This window comes from Micropterus dolomieu, linkage group LG20 (genome assembly GCF_021292245.1).
Source record: "Micropterus dolomieu isolate WLL.071019.BEF.003 ecotype Adirondacks linkage group LG20, ASM2129224v1, whole genome shotgun sequence".
Classification (NCBI taxonomy): domain Eukaryota; kingdom Metazoa; phylum Chordata; class Actinopteri; order Centrarchiformes; family Centrarchidae; genus Micropterus; species Micropterus dolomieu.
The window spans coordinates 31,787,820-31,809,035 of record NC_060169.1 but is presented as its reverse complement, the minus strand read 5'-3'; the positions used below and the strand labels follow the sequence as shown (position 1 = coordinate 31,809,035).

The 21,216-nt window shown below is 41.2% G+C and overlaps 2 protein-coding genes across 3 annotated transcripts in view; both read right to left on the bottom strand.

Moving 5' to 3' along the window:
• Positions 1-1,713: 1,713 nt before the first annotated feature.
• Positions 1,714-7,199, bottom strand: glo1 (glyoxalase 1). The gene is made up of 7 exons (XM_046031898.1): positions 7,157-7,199; positions 6,346-6,482; positions 4,606-4,688; positions 4,320-4,460; positions 3,880-3,947; positions 3,278-3,367; positions 1,714-2,151 (listed from the first exon to the last, which is right to left on the bottom strand). The coding sequence occupies exons 1-7, from the start codon at positions 7,182-7,184 to the stop codon at positions 2,060-2,062; spliced, it is 639 nt and encodes a 212-aa protein (XP_045887854.1). The 5' UTR covers positions 7,185-7,199; the 3' UTR covers positions 1,714-2,059.
• A 308-nt stretch (positions 7,200-7,507) lies between these two features.
• The window catches only part of eprs1 (glutamyl-prolyl-tRNA synthetase 1), a 27,460-nt gene continuing 13,751 nt past the window's right edge, over positions 7,508-21,216 (bottom strand). Inside the window, exons 14-35 of one of the 2 annotated variants that reach the window (XM_046031896.1) lie at positions 20,104-20,240; positions 19,811-20,018; positions 19,606-19,718; positions 19,348-19,465; positions 17,124-17,297; positions 16,852-17,019; positions 16,293-16,529; positions 14,770-14,994; positions 14,392-14,622; positions 14,037-14,308; positions 12,350-12,401; positions 12,042-12,251; positions 11,788-11,860; positions 11,535-11,614; positions 11,244-11,345; positions 10,905-11,060; positions 10,576-10,773; positions 10,152-10,325; positions 9,789-9,949; positions 8,882-8,960; positions 8,727-8,791; positions 7,508-8,610 (exon numbers count right to left, since the gene is read on the bottom strand). In XM_046031896.1, coding sequence (XP_045887852.1) covers positions 8,460-8,610; positions 8,727-8,791; positions 8,882-8,960; positions 9,789-9,949; positions 10,152-10,325; positions 10,576-10,773; positions 10,905-11,060; positions 11,244-11,345; positions 11,535-11,614; positions 11,788-11,860; positions 12,042-12,251; positions 12,350-12,401; positions 14,037-14,308; positions 14,392-14,622; positions 14,770-14,994; positions 16,293-16,529; positions 16,852-17,019; positions 17,124-17,297; positions 19,348-19,465; positions 19,606-19,718; positions 19,811-20,018; positions 20,104-20,240 — 3,384 coding nt within the window. In that variant the 3' untranslated portion in view covers positions 7,508-8,459. The remainder of the gene's footprint in view (positions 8,611-8,726; positions 8,792-8,881; positions 8,961-9,788; positions 9,950-10,151; positions 10,326-10,575; positions 10,774-10,904; positions 11,061-11,243; positions 11,346-11,534; positions 11,615-11,787; positions 11,861-12,041; positions 12,252-12,349; positions 12,402-14,036; positions 14,309-14,391; positions 14,623-14,769; positions 14,995-16,292; positions 16,530-16,851; positions 17,020-17,123; positions 17,298-19,347; positions 19,466-19,605; positions 19,719-19,810; positions 20,019-20,103; positions 20,241-21,216) is intronic. The other variant, XM_046031895.1, reaches the window with a different exon arrangement.

The following is a 21,216-nucleotide window of genomic DNA, read 5'->3' as shown; positions in this document are numbered from 1 at the left end:
GGACGACCAGTGGAAATATCTTCTCTCCATCCAGTCTCCCGAAAAACAACGTCTTTTGACTCTCTATTGAAATCTGAACTTTTTAAATCAACAGCAGATGATCGAATGCCTTAAATGTTCCAACATAACGTAAATGATGTCCTCTCTCAGTGTGATCTGTTTAAAAATAAGATAAATCAGGTGTGAAATGCTGTTGGGTGTTGCAGGTTGGTGCGATTGTGAGTACCCTATATCACCATTCATATAAAATACCATTTCATGGCTTTAAGAAGTTTGGCTCTGGTACCATGTTGCTATGAGGAGAGAGCAGAGTAGGTTCAACATGTGTTGTATTTCCCTGAGGTCACGACACATAGTGGAATACATCTGAATATTTTACTATGTGCCACAGCTTATTAACTCTCGCACAATATTGCATCTTTACATCCATTAATTGAATTCATAGTATTTAGCATTCAACTGTTGCCTGGATCCAACATGAACCAGTGGTCAACGCAGTTGGAGGACATTTCTATCAAATTGTAAAAGCCTTTTTATATACAGTCTATGGTAAAAGCTTATTGAAATTAACTGAATTAAAAGCTAAAATAATGATGTTTACTTAAAGGCAAAACACATTTGGTCCTTTCTCCATTTGTTCTTGTTGCTCTTAAAGCTCATGGTACATGTTAATATATCACAAACTTTATCATGCCGCTATTCAAGTATTGTTGTTACAGCCTAATTTTTGCTGCCCCCAAGTGGCCAAAGAATATATTCTAGCAGGTTTTGAAATCTGTTTAGTCTACAATGTTTTAGTATCCTTCAAGGCTTGTTTCTTTACTAATCCTAGTCTCATGGAGCCAGAGATCTGTGGAACCACTGTAGGCATAACAGGCAGATACCTCTGTGATTTGTTTTTTGAAAACAAATACAGTTTGTAAGGTTTTATGAATTTGTAGGCTAAAAATGACGAGTACTTTTCATTCACTATAACATAGATTAGTATAAGTGTTATAACTAAATTTAACCTGTCATTCTTGTATTTATTTCAAAAATTGTTAAGTCAAACATTTACTCATTATTTATTCAGTGAAAATTTCAACAACTTCTATTGTTTGGTTTGAAATTTCATCAAAATGTGTGTCCACACATATTTCGTAGTACGTGTCAGCTGGTGGTAAAGTTTGTTTAAATTTTAAAATTATTTCAAAATTGAAATAATCTGAAATTTTGTACACATGAGAACATTTCAGAACAAATTATTTTCAACATTATTGAGTGCGCCCTGCGATGGACTGGCAACCTGTCCAAGGTGTACCGATGTCAGCTGGGATTGGCTCAAGCCACCCCTCAGCCCTGGACACAGTAAGTCATTGATGATGGATGGATTGAGTGAAATGTTTTACTAATCAAAGCAGAATAGTTTCAAAATGATGTTGACTAAATAGTGTCAAGAATTTTTGGAGCATTTCTCACCATTATTGAAGTGAGCGAAGAGGCACAAAGTAAGAATATAAGTGTCTCAGATGTTACTTTCCAAAAATATATTCTGAAAATGTTAAAACTTTATATAACATTTTTCCCCCTTTATGGCTGAACTGTGACAAACATCCAGATCAACATGTCTTTGCTTGCTATAATCGTAATTGTTGATCCTTGGCCTTGACTGTTTTGGTGAAAGTACAGCTACTTATTGCTTTGTCTCTCAAGAGAAATCACAAATCCATTCCATTTGAAGAGTAGCTTTCACGTTTATTACACATTAACGCCGCTTTATTTCAGCATCACTTTTTGAACACACATACAAACTAATGATGGTAAACAAAGTCAACAACTACACAAAGTAGTTGCTATTCATGGCAATAACTCAGGTGTGTAATCTATTTGCTCATCAGCTGTTCAATATTAGTCCAGCCCATTCCAGGGCACAGTGATAGCCATTGTGCAAGTGATCCAGCTCCAATTTCCCACATCTCAGGCGCATGTTGCTAAATTCTTTGCTAAACTTGCACTCCCCGTGAAGCAACAGCAGGTCTGGCCTGTATGCACTGCAGCAAGTAGCATGTTGTCACAGTTTTTAGGAAGTAATGGACACCATATTGTTAGGACTCAGGATCTCAATCCAGTAACCATCAGGGTCCTGAATGAAGGCCAAGCCTTTCATTTTACCTGAGAAGTGAATGGAAAATTAACTGTTAACTGTACTAATAAACGTACAAAATACAGAAATAGAAAAAATGTAAACAAGTCTGATTTCCACAAGCGTGTTCTAATCATAATGCAGTGAAATGACAGCACACTGAAGATAAACACATTTCAATTGTAGATAGAGGTACTGAGCAGGTGCTTTCTGTTGCTATGTAAAGAGTCAGTACACGGTAAAGTACAGCCACAATATAGTAAATTAGATCAATAAATAATCATCTTTCATCACTTTACAGATGAGCAAGTGCAAATAATTATGATTACTTGTTAGTTTAGAGTTGGAAATCTGCATTCACTATATGCCTTGCTTTAATAATATTGGGGTGAAGTGAATGAAGCTGAAGCTGTACAGTGCAGGAAAGAAAAACAGTCTTGGAAAATTATGGTGCATTCAAGAATATTTCTGTCCAAGTTGCCTAGAACTGATTTATGTTAATTAACCTATTTCCAGTCATGGTGCAGTGGGGGACGGGGAATGAAACTGTACTAAATGTCATATTTGAATCAAGGGATTTCTTGATTACTTGAATAAATGGTTTCAGCCATAATTTCAATTTGAGTGTATAAACCAACCAAAAAAAAAAAAAAAGGTAAAAAAGGTGAAAAAAAAAAAAAAAGTACTACAAAGACTGCCAAGTTTAATCTATTTAACCCGTCTATGTAGGGCTAGGCGATATGGCCAAAAATTATATTATCACCTTAAAAAAAAGAAAGGGATTTATTTCTTTCTAGTTTAAAATCTTTTTCTCCTGAGTGAAAACTGAAGAAACCAGATGGCTGTTAGTGGTTTTAACTATTTTTTACGGTGAGAACATGACACTTTCCAAACAGCGGATCACTTGATTCAAACCAATTATAATGAATTAATCTTAGTAATATTAAGTAAAATCTTTTTTCAGTCCCCTTTCCTAAACAGAATAAATATCTTTAATCTCTAATTTGTTTGTGGCTCAAATGAATTAAATCAAATATTTACTGAACATTTGTTATATTGTTATTTAGGAAAACTGTATTGTGATAATTATCATTATTGCTTTTTACTTAGCCCTACGTCTATGACTGTCATACTCGCAAACACTTGACATCTTACCATCATCTGGCTTCTTGACAAATGTGACTCCTTGCTCTTCAAACAATTTGCAGGCTGCATAGACGTCAGGAACTGCGATTCCAATGTGTCCTGTCAAATGTCAGGTAGACAAACAGAGACGGTTCACTATAAAAGACACACTACAGTAACACATACCCACATGTCTGCTCTAGTGATCAAACACACACACAAAAAAAGGACCACAAGCAACCGTGTATCCTTAAAAAATGTTTTGCCTAAGATGTTTTAGCCTTAAAATCAAGACTACAGTATGTATAAAAGAGGAATAAATGATAGATGAATTGGTTCTGTGGATGAGCTTTTAAAAACGCTAAGATTTTTTCTATAACTGATAGCTAATGCTCAACATTTAAAACACAGATCACAACAACTAAAATGTTGCTGTTAAACAGAGTGTGTGTTTAACATTTTAACTTTGTGTTCTGGCATTTCAACGTCCATGTAAGCATGCATGTTCATGCAATCATTTATTGAAGGCCTTTTCTTTGGGACAACAATGTCTTGAACTTGTAAATCTCACTTTCCACGACACTTGGAAAAATTACATTCCATTGGTCTTTCCTGTCTGTTAGCAATCTTACCAAAGCCACGTGGATCTGAGTTTCCATTGTGATAAGACTGGCTCTCGTCAGACTCAGAGCCCCAGTTACTGAAAGACAGGAGGGACGAGACGAGGAATACAAGAAACATGAGCGCAAATGAAGAGAAGAAGAAAGAAGGACCGAACGTCCCGTAAGAAAATTATCAGGGAAATCAGATACAAACACATATTCTAATTGGAGCTTCTACAGTTATTAACTTGCAACTCTAACGGTAGCTCAAAATACTTGAGAAGCTCGACAAACACACTGCACAGTAAGCCAATGGTGGAATAGAAAAAGCAAAAACAGAAACATTGTTGTTCAGCGAACTTAACCACAGACGGTTATTCTGGAAGGAAATTATTCTGCATGTTACTTCATGTGCAGTAAAGTTAGTTTTTCTCAAGTGACTAAACTAATTCCAGGACATAGACCCTTACTGTGTCAGCTCAATGGTGGCTCTTCTAGAAAAGGTCCATGCCGTCTTTTCCTTCACATCTGCAGGAATCTCATTCTTGTCCTCATAGCCCAAGAAGAAGAGAGAGAAACGCATGGAGGGGAAGTCAAACTTTTGCAGGAGCCTGGAAGATTTTGCACACCAGAGAGAAAACCCGACTTTAGTCACCAAATCCAGTTTATGCATTAGAAACAGTCACACACACATATACACTTTAATAAGAGTTGAATTGAACTGCACATTAAACTTAAGCCCACACTTATACTCACGTCATGCCGAGGATTCTGGTGTAGAAATCTAAGGACTTAACTGGATCTTTAACCCGCAGCATAGTCTGCTGCATCATGAAATCCTAAGACACAGAAACACAGTAACAGAGCTTTATACACACACCACACTTTAAGCCAAGTGGTCTGCAACACTATTAAGCAATCACAAATATTACAGGATGGTGGGTTAACATTTCTTTACAATGTTGATGGAGCAGAAATTCTAATTTTCCAGGATGTTGCATTTGAATACATTAAAGGGCTGAAAGTGAGCACAACTAAAACCAGGTCTTCCCAAGAAGAGAAACAACAATTTTAGCAGCTCAACATGTGAATTTGCATCACACTGTGTTGGAAAATGGAAACACTGCTGGCTCTTTTGTAGGCGAGCCACACAGTTGGTTAGCCAGAGTTTACTCAGAAACAAATTGTGGCCAGTCATCAGCCAATACACAAATAAATAGTTATAAGCAGTTACAAAAGTATGCACGTTGGGCCAACATTAAAAGGGTGGTGGCCTAGTCAGTGGATTTTCTGTGATGTGAATGCGCATATTCTGTGCCTGAAAGTAAGTGTAAGATATGCCATTTTTTTAAACAAAAAGATCTCTCTTTGGCTCTGTTGGCTGTGCCTGAATTGCACCACAGGAAAATGCATGAAACCCATGACCAAAATAGTAATTGTGTTACTTATGGATGGGATTATGTGAAAATAAACAATTCCCCTTTTTGCTGGGGACCCCCTGAAAACCCCTCAAGGGCCCCTGGGGGTCCCCGGACCGCACTTTGAGAACTATACAGTCACAGTTCTACCATCTAAGCTAAATGCATTACTTCTGTCAGGGCTTCAAAACTTCAAGAGGGTTAATGGGATGACACAGATGTAGTGCATTCAGCCATATTATGGTGAATCTGTGATGACAAACTGAGCAAACAAACAGCAGATCATGCAGCAAGACATGTCGGAGAGGTTCCTATGGACGTCTTCCAGTACTATCTTTTATTTCTCAGGTTATAACGCGAACTGCCAAAAGTTCAACTTTTTGGGAAAAGAGGCCTGCACAAGAGAGGGAATCTCGGATGTCCTGTCGATGTGGGCAGCAGAGGCACGTTAGCTCAAAAAGTGGCATCGGCAGCAACTACTGATTGTTTTATTCCTGTGTTATATAGGGCGCACACTGTCAATGTATAGTGGAAAAAGCAGGCAGCACAATAGGAGGGAAGTTGAATGACTGGCAGTAGCTGGACAGGTTAAGTTAGCTCCAGCAGCTTATGCTTGCAACACTGCTCACACAAGCCATTTGCAGTCCCGCCACAGCATGCGAGTATATTTTGGTCTGACCGTAACGTTACCTAAATGCCAACTTTCTTGTGAGTACGGGGACGATAAATTGCGTCCCAGATTTTCCACCAGGTTCTTCTCACACGACAAAGTTCGCCTGTAAGTTAGCTAACGTTACTTACGACAGCCTACAATAAAACCACCACTCATTTACCTGAAATGTGTATGTCGCTGAAACGCTGGTCATAAGTCTTGGCAATCATTTTCAACAATGAACCGAACTCCCTTGACACCGGGTGACCAACGCGTAACTTAGTTTGAGGAAACGTGTCCGATAATGGACGCAGCGCGCATAGCTGGTTAACCTGTCTGGGAGTCGTTGGCCTGTTTAGGTGGCTGACTTTGACAGTGCCTGGAAAAAGATTAGTTTAACTTCAAGAGAGATAACAATCATCTTACCTTAGTAATTGGGTTTCCATCTTTACAAGCTGTTGCCGCTGCCTCGTCTGACAGACCTTTGTCGCTCATTTTTGCAAACAGACGGTTCGGGGCGGACTGACAGGGAGCAGGATTCCGCTGACATCTTCCGGTACCACCTTTCAAAATAAAAGACACAACTGTCATTATTACAGGGCGACACTTCAAAAAAACCCTTAATGGATATTAAACTCCTTTATACTTAAGGCTGATTTGATATTGCACATAGAATGGCATATTAAATAAAAAACATATGCTATCAACATACTGTAACTATTAATCCCTGGATTACACTTAATGAAGCATGTGATCAGTTTGTAAAAAACAGCAATAGGAAAGATTAGGATGTAGGCATGATAAAAATACTAAGGATGGTCGTAATAACCTACAACAGCATAAATACAGGGATTTATACAGTTTGTCACCATGAAAAATGTTAACCCAAACACATCCCTCATAATTAAAGATGCACTGTAAAATAATGTGAAAGGGAGACTGTGGGATAAAAAAAATCACTGAATCTATAAACTATGAAATACAATGAGCGTGAGCCTGGTAAGGCAAATATTTTGAGACCTCATTGGTTTGGCATATTTTTATGGTAAAGATTCAACATGCACCCTGAAACACAGTTAAAAATTTGACTTGCGTGCAGCACCAACATTTCTGTTTTTTCCAAAGGTATGCACTTTAAAGAGTTTTATCAAAAAGCCCTGTTTTCAGAGGACATACAGGGATAAGCCACGTTCATAATTATCTGGAGAATTGTGGAAATGGCCCAAGAGATCCTCACCCTTATGACGTGTCACTACATTGGTCATGTAACCAGATCCAGCTGCTGTTTGTCCTTCACTTCAAGTGGAAGGAAACGAACCCCTCTGGTCTCCACACATTGCCAACAATTTTATTTTGAAAATACAAACAGGAAGTGTTTATTTTTATGTTTTTTGGACTTTGTATTATGTAACCAATGCACAATGTGCAGTTAATACCCTGCACATTCCACTACATACACACTGGTAGCAGTTTATTAGGTACATCTGCACAATCTAATGCATCCCAATATAATAACACTGTAATGACTCATCCCCCAGTTTAATATCTCCACCACTCTTTATCCAGAATCCAAAACAACACAGGACAGTTGGCCATCAAAATTGCTTTATTTTAGACAACTTGTAGAGTGTTGTATTCTTTAATGGGAGAGAAGCTTCAGAAGGCTATTAACCATATACAGTTCATTACAGCTTTCCATCATTTGGTCTGGTGGATCTGAGGAATTTGTATTAGCTGTGAACCATACTGTACATGCTGTAACCAGTCACAGAGGGAGGGCTGATAAAGCTGTGGGAAAAACCGCTCAACTACAGGTCCGGATACCTGTAGAGTTCCTGAGACCGTTTGGCTGAGATGGGACATCTGGCAGGCAAGGAGTACTTTTTTTCCCCCCGGACAGCAGTAGACAATATGTTTGTCAGAAAAATGTTTTCATCAGTACTTGTTTTTGAGAGTTTTTCCAGACTTCAAAAGGAACCAAACCCACTCGTTCACAAATGTTGACAGCAACTTAAATGGATTTTCTTCTTGACAGTTGGTAACATAAGATATTAGATAAGTAGATTTATAATAAATATCACTTCAGAAGTGGTTTTCCAAAACCGACCAGCTGCTTTGACCATTTTACTTGCTATGTTTTGAAAGAACTCCAAAAGATGACTCATTGCGTGTTGACAAACCTGCCAGACGCAGGAAAGATTTAACACTTCCCTGGTTTCTGGTGGTACTTCCCATCCTAATACAAACCACTCATGGACAGTTGGTGTTCATGACCTTCAGAGAGTAATGAGAGAAGAGGCGCTACAACCTTTTTCTCTCACCTCCAATTTCTTTCACGTGTGTTATAACAATGTTAAAAAAAACACAACAAACAAACAAAAAAAACATATTCCCATTCTAAAACCCCACAGTCCAGTCCCCTCCATACCCCTGTTTAACATAGACACCTACAAGAAACCAGGTAAGAAGAAACAAAGGAGACAAAGTAGGAAAGCCCTTTTCGACTGATGTTCATCCTCATGCTCCAGAAGAGCAGGTTTTTAGTAGCTGCGACCGAACAGGGTGTAGTACTGGGCAGGCTCCTTGCCGCTGACACACATCTGACCAGGCTGCAGCGTCTTCAGGGGAGAGAAGGGGATACAAAGGCTCTTTGCTCCCATGGACGGAGCTCCAGGCTCCAGGTCCTGGTCCCTACAGGAATCAAATACACATATGCAATAAGCACGTGTGTACAGATAATGACATGTTCCTCAAAAGGTTCAGCAAAGCACTAACTATCACGTCAGACAGTGACATGTTGGACGTACTTGGCAGTGGTTTTCTTGATCCAATCCTCGCACTCAATTCCTCCACAGAACGGGATCTGGACAATCTATCAAGCAAGACAAATGTATGATCAGTCCTTTACTCGGGTGAGGACAGAATGAAATGTTTTGTGCTTAGTGTGGGTTTTTTTACTCACCTTGCCCTGGTCCAAGTGTTTCTGGAACTGTTCCATCGTGTCTGCAGCCACCATGTTACTCTTCAGGTCGTTTGAAGCTCTGACAAACACAACACACTTTCATCACACATTTCTTGTATGTTTAGGAACACTATGTAGGCATCTTGTCATTTTGCCATAATGGTGTGTGAACTCCTGTAGGAAATTTCTGCCTTTTGCTAAAAAGAGGGAGAGAACTAAAAAACGTAAAGCTGCGGTCCAGACAGATAAACAATCAGCGGAAACTCCATAAAGCTTTATGAGGGGGAGCTGCAGAGTCAGGTGATAATTCTCTGCAAGTTCACATCACTACGACGACCACTCACATTACACATCATGTGATACACTGTCATTAAAAATATATAAATTATAGCCACTAATTTACACCCAGGTAAACCACAGTACTGCAATATGTGTAATACTACCTGTATCAGTGTTTTTGTGCTTTTACAACCAGTGCACTTATCCTAAAGTAGTGACAGTAGAAGCACTGAGCAATTTTTATGTTACATGACCAGATATGTCATACATTTCAAATACAAGTGTATTTTATTACACTGAAAACAACTTCCAGCTTTCATTTACATGTATGCACGTTTATGTAATCTGTGTGTTTGAGTAAAGGTCTGACCGAGGTGAGAACAGGAGACTGACAGTGTTTTTCTTTTCCTTTCAGATGACACTAACGCCCACAAATTCTTTAGGTGGGATTAAGAGCAGGCAGGTCAGGTTTCACTGCAGATTTTCCCCCATCCTCTAACAACAAAAAAACATGCCTTTTCTGTGGTCAGTTATATTTGACTGTTTATATGTCAAGATATAATAAAAAAGCCCTGTGCCAGCCAAGTATAGTGTAAGTCTGACCCGGGTGTGTGGTGCTGCATCTTACTTCTTGAACAGGTTGTTCTGGATGTCCTCCAACATAGCGACCAGCCTCTTCTCCACCTCAGCCTCTGGAATTGTCACCTTTTCGCCCGAGTCTCTCCTCACTGCAACACACTGATGCTGATTCACATCTTTAGGACCCACTTCAAGACGGATAGGAACTCCCTGGATGATAGACACAGACAGACACGGACAGCTCCCGTCATTATCAATGCTTTCAAAAAAAGTGTTAGCTTTTGTGACTTGTTGACTTTTACCTTCTTTTTTTTAAAAAGAAAATTGTTTCTTATAGTTGAATTTATGCCTTCAGGTAAAACACTTAATTCACTACCACCACCACTGTTATCATCATCATTTTATTTCTGACCTTGAGTTCCCAGTGGTTGAACTTCCACCCTGGGGAGTAGTTGTCTCGGAGGTCAGTCTTCACCCTGACGCCAGCATCCAGCAGCTTGCTCAGGTATTTAGAGCACTGGGTCAACACCGCCTCCTTGTCCTGCTCTGGCAGGGATGCAGTGATCCCACATGGGATGATTACAACCTGGAAAAGCAAAGAGACATTTTAATTATTTAGTGTATGCTTTTTTTCCCCCTGCGTTTATGAAGTCTTCATCATAGATTGGCCGTTTACTTTAGTGGGGGGGGGAGTTGTTCTTCATATAAAAAGAACAGAATAAAAAGCAGATGCCTTGTACTTAATGGGTGTATTGTTACACATTTGTTAATTGAAAAATAAAAATAATCCATCAAGTATATCTACTGTAGTTTTGTGTGTGTGTGTGTGTGTGTACCTGCAGGCAGGCGACCCTGGGTGGCAGTACGAGTCCCATGTTGTCTCCGTGGACCATGGTGAGGACCCCGATGGTCCTGGTTGTGATTCCCCAGGAGTTCTGGAAAGCCAGCTGTTTCTCACCCGGCCTCTTGGGATCCTCAAACACGATCTCAAACATCTTGGAGAAGTTCTGACCAAGATGGTGGGACGTAGCACCCTGAGGAAACACAAAGCAAAGCAGAGTGTAGGATGACTCCATGGGTTTTTTCTTTAAAACAATTTGCACACTGCTGGCTCAGTGTGATTGGAGGAGAGGATCAAGTGAGGTGATCCAGTATACCACAGTACCTGAATGGCTCGGCCGCTGGCAGAGATGAAAGCCTCCACAGTGGTGGTGTAATCTCCTCCTGCAAACTTCTCCTTCTCCGTCTTCCTCCCCTTCACCACAGGGATCGCCATCAGCTCTTCATACACCCTGGCATAAAGGTCCAGGATCTGGAGCACCTACAAATACATAACGTGTAAAGCACACAGAAACTTACTGTTTTGTACAATACAGCAATACTCATTTTAGTACCATAACTGTACTATTATGCATTTCAAAACCAATTCTAGTGTATTTTATTAAACATAATGGAGAGAAAAGTGCTTGCGGTAGTTGTAAGCCAGTGTTGCCAGGGCTGTTACCTCCTCAGCTGCCTCTTCCTTGGTGGCAAAGGCTGTATGTCCCTCCTGCCACAGGAACTCTCTTGTCCTCAGGAAAGGCTGGGGGTGTTTAAACTCCCATCTCTGGAGGGAGGAGTGGGGGAGAGAAAGAGATGAGAATAAAAAAAAATGACTTCAGAGAGGGGCCAGTCTTCTGTGTACCAACTGTCTTCAACAAGCTTGTAATCACAAAGTAAAGATGCACAAGTAAGAGGTAAGGAACAGGAGTTGTAGATGAAGATGGTGTAGATGTGACTGTAGGAGGATACTGACCACGACATTACACCACTGGTTGAGTTTGATTGGCAGGTCTCTGTGGGACTGGACCCATTTTGCGTAGGCAGGGTACATCACTGAAGCAAAACAAAACAGACCACAGGTTCATAACCACACACGACAAATCAGCAAAACCACGCAAACAGCTACACTAAGAACAAGATAAATGTTTAAAAAGCTGTTTAAATAAGGTTTATACACGTCTCTGTTAATATATACAGACTGGTCTGCTAAAAGTTGTGGTTCAGACCTGTCTCACTGGTGGGTCTGACAGCAATGGGCTCAGCCAGCTCAGTCTTTCCTGACCGGGTTACCCAGGCAACCTGACAAAAACAACATCAAAACCATTATATGATTATTTATGTTTATAGTTCTGGTATTTTCAATGTGTTTTTTTATTTTCCTCAGTGGTGCAATCAAAGCCTTTTCCTTCCATGACGTTACTTTGTCCATGGGAGGATGACGACATAAAAAAAACTAAACAAAAAAACAGGTCCTTTTTACCTCCGGAGCAAAGTCTTCAATGTGGGACTTCTCCTTCTCCAGGGCGGCCTGAGAGACAAACATGGGGAAGTAGCAGTTCTCCACACCCAGTTTCTTGATCTCCCGATCAAAGAAGTCTTTAATGGCCTCCCAGATGGAGAAGGACCAGGGCCGCAACACGTAGCAGCCGCTCACATCATAGTACTCAATCATCTCTGCTTTAGTGATGACCTGGAGGGGAAGGAGCAACGTTGCATGGAAAGGGCAATTTTCAAAAGAAATTTCAGAAAAGACTCGCCTTTTTTTAGTGTTACTATAATTTAACTCACCTGAGAGTACCAGTCAGCCAGGTTCTCCTCTTTCTTGGCCTCCAAACCCAACCTGTCAGGAGACAGACAACTAAGTTAGTGTGATGCAAACCTTAAAGATACTTTAAATGTAAATGTGTGTGACGGAATTTTTATTTTGTTAATCACATATTTTAATGCATTAAAAACATTCAAAACTGTATTTCAAAAAGAGTGTCTGTTTTACTGTATTAGTGTGTTCTCTACAAGTTGTTGTATTATCTTCTGGCTGAAAGAACTATTTGTCAAATTAAAAAAGGCAGTAGTGATGGAACACTGCCCAAACACAGTGGCAGGGCGATGTGTCAGGACAGGCCTCCTTAGTAAGTCTAGGTGCAGGTACAAGATTACTCCGGAGTGCATTCAAACACACAGCCATTCCCAGTCCAACCAACCATGCAACTCAAAGCTCACATCAGCTGCTGTCAAGCTTCCTACTGCTAACTGACAAAACAGACAGAGCTGCACGGTAAAGGCAAAAGCATAATCCCCGTTATTGGGGCAACATTATGAGCATGATTATTAGTCTTTATCTGAGGAACAAAAGTTTTTAACAGTACTTTTTGCATCAAAACCTTTATAACTTTAGCAGGTCTTCAGAATGAAATGGTTTAAGGACACTGCTGTGCCAAATTTCTGTTCTTACTATGGAGAGATAAACATGCGCATTATAAAGGTCTATATAGTATATATATTAGTTGTGCAGCACTATCAAAGAGTGATAAAATTTCATCCTTAAGGCTGACAGCAGACCACAAGCACTGATCAAGCAAATGAAAAACACATCAACCATTTAAAACTCACCATCTGAGTACAACCCCCCCCCCCCTCTTCAGTCGTTAAGCTACAGTAGCAGTGGGTTGAGCTTACAGATGATCCATCTTCAGTGTCCAGGTAACAAATCCAAGTCTGTCCCCACAAAGCTCCAGTATTTATTTAAAGGCTAATATATACAATGCATGTATGGTTTGAATGAAACTAGCCATCAACTGCCAGTTACTGTATGTTGTGTGTTTTGTGGTAACAATTCCAACACCTCCATACAACACAATGCATTTTACTAATGAAGCATCTCGTTTAACTAACTATAACGTGCTCAAAACAGAATTCCGAGAAAACAGATCAGTTTGTGGCATTTTATTGGTTCAGACATTGTTTTTACTCTGCTACCAGTCAATTTCAGGCAAATCATTTTCAGCAGGACTAACTGTAACTGCCATATAATCTCGCCATACATCTATTCTACATGCATACACTTTTGTTCAGCCTGCAGAGCCTTGCTCCACAGGTGGGAGGAGGGAGAAATATTTCCACCAGTCACTATAGTTAGAGACACCAAAATAAAACTGAAAATACGCTGATGTTTTGAAAATCATGTAGTATGAGGTCAAGTCTGCACTTAAAGCAAGAGAATGAAAGAAAGAATTCCAAGTGGAAAAGTTGACTTTAGATGCAAAAAGTAAAACATTTTGTTCCTCAATATCCTTATAATCATGTTCACAGTATTTATTGTAATAAAGGGTTATCATTTTATCTTAAATCGGATAAAAACTTGTCACTAAACACTGTGCTGGCTGGCAACATTTCAAACTGCAACCAGATGAAGATGGTTTATCGTTGTCTGGATCTACTTCTTCACCTCTCCTTTAATCTGTTTCCAGTCTCTCACCGTGTTTGTTTCTTAGGTCCTTGACCCTCTCCTGAGCCTCCTGTTCCTCCTGAGGCCTCCTTGCCCTGACTGGTTTTGTCTCCTTTTCCCTTCTTCCCTCCTCCTCCTCCTCCTCCGCCCTGTTTCTCAGACTTGTTCTCCCTCTCCTTGCGGTTTTTGTCCTCTCCTCCAGCGGCTCCAGCAGCAGCCACTGGTTTGTATTCCTCTCCAGTAAGCGTCTTGTACTTGGTCTTCAGGTCCAGGAGAGTCTTCACGGCTTCATCCACCTGGTCCTGAAATGAAAGGACAGTTGTAGTTTTTTTTCCCCTCTCCAGTGCTAGGTGTATTTAATTCCAACCTGTGATTGGTTCCTTACCTTGGGGGCCTTCTCAGACTTTAACTTTCTCACCAGTTCTCCCTGTTGGGCCACCTGAGAGAACAGTTTCTGGGCCTCCGGGGAAGAATTGGACTGGGTCACACAAGAGTTGGACTTGGTTTGGGCAGCGCTACCCGGGGCTTGTAATCCTGGTTTGTAATCCTGTCCGGTCTGCTGTTTATACTCCACCTTCAGAGCCAACAGCTGCTTCACCGCAGCATCTATCTGATCCTGATGAACAGCCAGCAAGAACAGAACCGTTCAGTTATGGCAGCAGCAACAGTTGCAGGACTACTCAACAATATAAAGCTGCTGATGGTAGGGGAAACACTGGTAGCAGATGGATATGCAGTAACAGCTGTGACCATGAAATCTCACCTTGGAGGCCTTTTCAACCTTCAGTTTCCTGACCACTTCTCCCTGCTCAGCAACCCTCTCATAGAGGTTGGTGGCAGCAGGAGCAGGGTTGGGTTTGTTCTGGACCGGGGCAGCGGCGGGGGCTTTCTGAACTGGAGCCGCTCCAGGCTTGTAGTCCTGGCCTGTGGCCTGTTTGTACTCCGTCTTCAGGACGAGCAGCTGCTTCACTGCTGCATCAACCTGGTCCTGGGTACAGAGGACAAGAAAACTGTGACACACTTCATAGCCATTTTTATAATCCTCTAACAGCACATGTGCATAATCGACATTAACAGTGGGCAAACATATTAATATGCCAATGCATGCAACTATGAAAATCTTGATACTGACCACATATAAGATTATATACCTTAGCTAATTTTCACTATCATTGGCCAGGCTTAGCTTTTCATCAGCATTGGTGTTTGTGCCGTCTCTTTTTAGAGGAGGTTAGACTTGCTGTTGATGCCCCACACTAGATCTTGTTTCAACCTACATTCCCTAGTGTTGATACTGTGCATTTTGTACATTGTAAGTTATTAGTCTGCCCCCTTTAAACACCTGTTCACACATGTTCTAGTAAGACATGTCTGAAGAAGTCTGATCTAGGGAAGTCAAGACACAAGCAAGTGACCCTGATTCCTTACCTCTATGAAAATGTGTATTGCATAGACACAGTGGCTGGTGGAATCAGAAAGTCAAAAGTTATTTTGACTTTAGAAAAAGGTTGTTGTTGTGGGAAGTGTAGACCAGTGATTCTCATTCAGCAGTCCAGCTGGCTTCCCCTACAAACTGGCTTCTGATCTTCAATATTGTACCATGAAATATTCGTAGCTAAAAAAAACTTTTACGTACCCCCTGATGAGAATTTAACTCTCAGAGACCCAAAAGCTAACCTGCTTCACGTATGTGTGGAGGATGTGATTTGATCAGATTGTGTGACCAACAGTAATCAGATTCTGACTAAAATGTTGCTAAATCTCAATTGGTGCATAGAAGAAGGTGACACTCTCACTGAGAAAAGCACAGAGGAATAAAATACAAGCAAATTAAGAAAACAATATGTTCATTTAGGATCCAATCACTCATACTCTCTCTCACTACTCTTCTTATCTAGCCACATACAGTGCAGACACAAAAGTCAAACACTAAAGTAAAAAAAAACAAGCTAAACGTCCATTCAAAGTCTCTGAGACAACATTTGGGGGTCACTGACATTGATATTAAACGGTAAACTCATGAGACAGATAGTTTCAACTGAAATTTTGTCTGTAGTGTGATCACTGTAACTTTTGATTTATTAGCGTCTTAGTCATCTAAGAAATGTGTAGCCGATAAATCTTTTAAAATGGTGATCTAGTCATAGTGAAAATTGAAGGCTACTTGTGGTATTATGCTGATATTCACAATTATACTTAACGCCTTTATAAGCGCTGTTTTTTTTTATGTATTAATTTTTTTTCTATCACTACATCTCTACAGTCTATGATGTTGCATCAGAATACCTTGGGGGCCTTTTCAGACTTCAGTTTCCTCACAACCTCCCCCTGTTGTGCAACGCGCTCATACAGGCCTGAGGGAGAGGAGGAGGAGGAGGAAGAAGAAGAGATGGTGGTCGGAGGTGAAGGAGAAGAGGAGGCGAGAGTGGGAGGGGCCTTCCCTGGTTTGTAATCCTGACCCGTCAGCTTTTTAAACTCCGCCTTGAGAGCGAGGAGCTGCTTCACTGCTACATCAATCTGGTCCTGGTACCATCAACAAACCAGCTTATGGTTGCATGTAGATATGGATCAATTTGACTGGCATGCACATGACATGGGGACATGAGCGATGACTGGACAAATCATTTGGGAAACGTGCAGGGACTAGCAACTACACAAACGACTCTGGTCGCGTGAATTCGCCGGACAACGAATGGGGACACGAGAAATGCCAAGACAAATCACTCAACGCAATATCAACGGACGGACAGATGGCTTGGGACATGAGTGCTGATTGGACAAGAACAGCGATTGGACAAACAGATGAGGACATGATTAGTAATTTGAAAAATAAATGCCCAGGTACCTTAGGTGCCTGCTCCGCCTTCAGTTTCCTGACCAGCTCGCCTTGCTGGGAAACACGGGTGAACGGGCAGGAGGTGGAGTCTGTTGATGTGGTGGGTGGGGCTGGAGCAGAGGTGGGAGGCTCCATGCCCGGCTTATAGTCCATACCTGTCTGCTTCTTAAACTGTGCCTGCAGGGAGAGAAAGAGAGAGAGAGAGAATGGGACTGCAAATCAATTGATTAATTTAGAGTCTATATTTAGTTTAATTGCTTTTATAGTAACAGCTGACGCACCTTTAGAGAAAGCAGCTCCTGAACTGCCTTGTCCACTTCGTCTTTAGGAGCCTTGGCAGTCTTTAGCTGGCGGACAGTTTCACCTTGTGCTACAATGCTTGAGAATAAGTCACCGGATGAGGTTGAGGCAGGCGCTGGAGCAGGGGTTGAGGCAGCCTTGGCAGGAGTGGCAGGCTAAGGGGAGAAGTAAGGCAGATTTAGACAAGGACAGGAAGAGCAAGAAAGTGACAGGTACCAGTTTATCCACCGATGGAATATTGCGCAGAAACCGACAACAGCCAATGAGAGCGAGCTGACGAGGAAGTGTTAACCACCAGAGGTTGTGTTTTTGCTCGCGCTATGAAATGTCTAAGCCATGCATATTCCATCTTCCCAGTCATGACATCTTTCAGTATTTGTCTTTTTGCGTGCATAGCACACACACAGGTGACAGTCAGCCTCCCGTAAGATTCCAAGCCCCTGCCACTCAAAATTGTTTAGTAAAGTGTGTGGTCCTGCGTCTTGACTGAATCATCTCGTGTGCGAGTTCTTACGATTGAAATATTACAAATTGTTTAAATCTGTCATTATGTCTGTGGTCTCCCACGTTTTGAAAATCCTTGAGTGAAGCACCACGCAATAAATTGTTGTTTCAGCTTGAATACTGTTTTGTTTGCCCCTCACTGTACCCACCCAAAGCCTGAACACCATTATAGAAGGGATACCCAGTCTCCATTGTTTGCCTGGAAATCTCCTCCAACTAAGAGCAGATCAGTTTAAATCAGCACACAACTTACATCCACAACTAGCAGAAACAAAAGATCAGAGTGTGCTTGTGTCAAAATAATTAACAAGCTTATTTGAGGAGCGGGGAAAAGTGCTGGTTTCCAGTTGAACTAGGGTTGGGCCGATAGACCCCCACCCTCCCAGCAAAAAAAAAAATCTAAAATTTTCACACCCTGTGAAAGCAGGTTTTAATGACCACGAACATTCTTCTTATTGTTTTTAAGTATGCTTTGCACCTGCCTAGTAATTCTCTTCTCCCACACTGCACCTCAGGTAAACGACTTTCTTATAATTGTTATGGACGATTCACAATAACTTTTCCTTTCCTTTTATCAAATACTTAAAACTCAGAACTGTATAGCTGTTTATGACATTTAAGAGTTGATTGTGGAAAGGTATTTGATATAAAACACGTGCAAATATGGTTTAAGACCATATTAAAAGTTGACAGAATCTCAGAGAAGACCTGAAAGCCCTCCCTCTGGGGACATGCCCCAGGTAACAAAAACACAGCGCCTTGAGCTCTCTCTTTCTCTTATGCTCCGATCTCTGCTCCTTGCGCCTGCTCCCCAGGCGTGTCGCTCCTAGCAATGCCAGCAATCAAGAGTTCGGCCCGGAAAGATCTCCGAGACACTTAAATTTTCTTCTGTCTCACAGCAGCTTACTTGACCATATTCACAGGTCTCGGTGAATTTACCTTTTGTTTTGTTTTGTTAAAGTTATCAGACCGTTTAAGTCACGCACCTTTGAATTCAGAAACAATTAAGTTTCTTTTAAGCTTTGTTTCAATCGAATTAACTTCGATAAACTTAACTGGGATAAACAACACCAAAACCAAAATCCTGCATTTTGTGGCCAAGTTGATGTCCTCTAGCTTTTAATCTTTTGGCCTTTAGCTGTAATCCTTTAGCCTAAACCTCCTAGCCAAATTTAACTTAAAAGTTACGATCATAACTTGCGTCCATTCGTCTCTTATTCCCTTAGAATCAAATTCTTTCCCACAATAGACCTACCTATTCACATTGAACTCTATCAATCTCATTGATTGCATCCTGGTTGTTTAGTCATTGTTTTTATGTCTTCGATATATTTAACCTCACTTTGTATTCACTTTAGTTAGTTAATAAATTTCACCCTAATCACAGGAACTGTGTATGTGTACTGTTCTGCTCCAGGTCACTGCACAGAGAATTCACCTTTTGATTTGAGACTGACTGACTGATTAAACTGATTTAAAATAATTAAGCATTTATTAACAAGCTGATCACTAGTAAAGAATTGTGTAATTATTACCTAAGGCGTCCTGAAGGCCTTGGGCGAACGGAAATTCAGGTGGTGCCCCAAAACGAGTGCTTAGAACAATAATATTTCCGAATATTATTATTCATAACTTTACTTATTTATAGTTACAAGGTATGCTACAAACTTCTGGATGGGGGGTTTCTTCAAAAGCACTCACTGTGTTTTTGGAGGCCTTGGTCTTGCTCTTGTCCTTGGATCCAGCAGTCGGCATCTCCTTGACGTGTCCATCAGGAATGTAGAGCAGGACACAGGGACTCTCCTTACAGCTGTTAGGACTGTAGTTGTTAACCGCAGTTAGACACAGACAGTGGGACGATCAACATAGTTAAGACAGGAGAAGACTGTGATAGTACTGGGCAAAGCCACATGTTGTGTTTGGTGATCTCAGTGAACTGGGGTGGTTCAAACATCTTACCTGACTGGCTCATAAGGCTGGTCGCAGATGTAGAAGCCCCGTCGCTGGAGCTGGATGATGTCACCTTTCTTCAGGCTCTTCAGACAGGGATCTCCAAGCATCTTCTCCTCCACCTGAGAGAGTGAGAATGAGAGAGTCAGCAAAAGATTAAAAAAAATGACCACCGCAAATGTCACGCACCCCCACCGTGAAATTAAGAACATACCTTGCTGTTCTTGTTAATGTACTCCTTGAAGTCGTCGTCTTTGGTGATGACGGCTTTGGTGATGAGTGGGTGGTAGGTGACGCAGATGGTGGGCAGCAGTGGGGCGCTGGCTGTTTCAGCCAGCCATGTGATCTTTGTTGTCTTCTTGTAGTCCTTGTTCTCCAGGTTTAGTCGAGCCTCCATGGACACAACCTTAGCATCAGGCCCTCTGAGTGAGTAGCGGGAAAGGGTGAGAAAATCGTTACCTTAACGACAACAACAATGTGGATTAGCTGAGCAGTGATCCTACATACCTGTTGATCTTGGTGATGATGAGGTTGCCCCAGTTGATGAAGGTGACCATCTCTCCCTCTGTGAAAGTCTCAGCATCGGCTCCTTCAACCAGAACTCGAGGTCCGTACCAAACCTTCTTCATGCCCACCTCTGTGTTCTGGAGGGACATAGAAAATATATGTACTTGGTCACAACTGAGGTACCAAACAGGGCAAGAACAATGACCTCTAAAAGCTCCATGAGTCCAACAATTAGCTCAGTGTTATTTGTAACCAACAACCACTGAACTGAATCACTATTCAAAATCATGCGTAGATTAGGGGTGGGAGAAAAACAATTGATTCTTAGATGCATCGCGATGCGGACATAGATAATTGATTTTTGACATTTGTTAATCAATTCAGAATCTTCTAAGTGTTAATTGATAAAGTAATGTTCACAGAACACAAAAGTTGGAACTCTCTGAAGTGCGTCCGTGCAGCATCTGTGGTGCGCACATAACAGAGACCAGTGTCCCCGCTGTATTCGATGCATTGCGGCACTGCTGAATGAATGACTGCTGCTACTAAAATTTCTCACGCTTATTAATATGAATGCGTAGCAACTGAGTTTCGCTCGCACAATGTGCGAGTACCGTAACACGTGTAAACAGTGGGCAACACCGCTGGGCTGCCTCCCTGTGTGTGTAGCGAGGAAGTGGGCGAGCTAATGAGATGGTGAAAGTTAGTGAAGGAAAATATTTAAGTTACTTAATAAGTTATCAGCCAGTAAATGTATGTGTAGGTCACAGTGTGACCGTTAATAAAGTCTGTTGTTTCCCCCAACTACTGGATAAGTGATGCCGGTTAGCGTGAGTGATCCCTGTGCAGCATGTGTTTTGGCTGCTATCCAAGTTAAAATTAGCTAAATTAGTAACGAAGTACTATTAATTAGTTGCGTGTCATTACTACCTACCTACCAGGGTTGGGAAGATCAGATAGAAGCAAAGACTAAACTGGTGTACAGCTGTGTCCTGTACATATACTGTATGTTACATCCTGACAGTTAAATTATATTTCATTTTTCAGCGGAGTCTGAAAGCTGGTTGTTAAATAAAGGATGGTGCTGACTAGGAGGAGCGGAGCCTAGTAAAG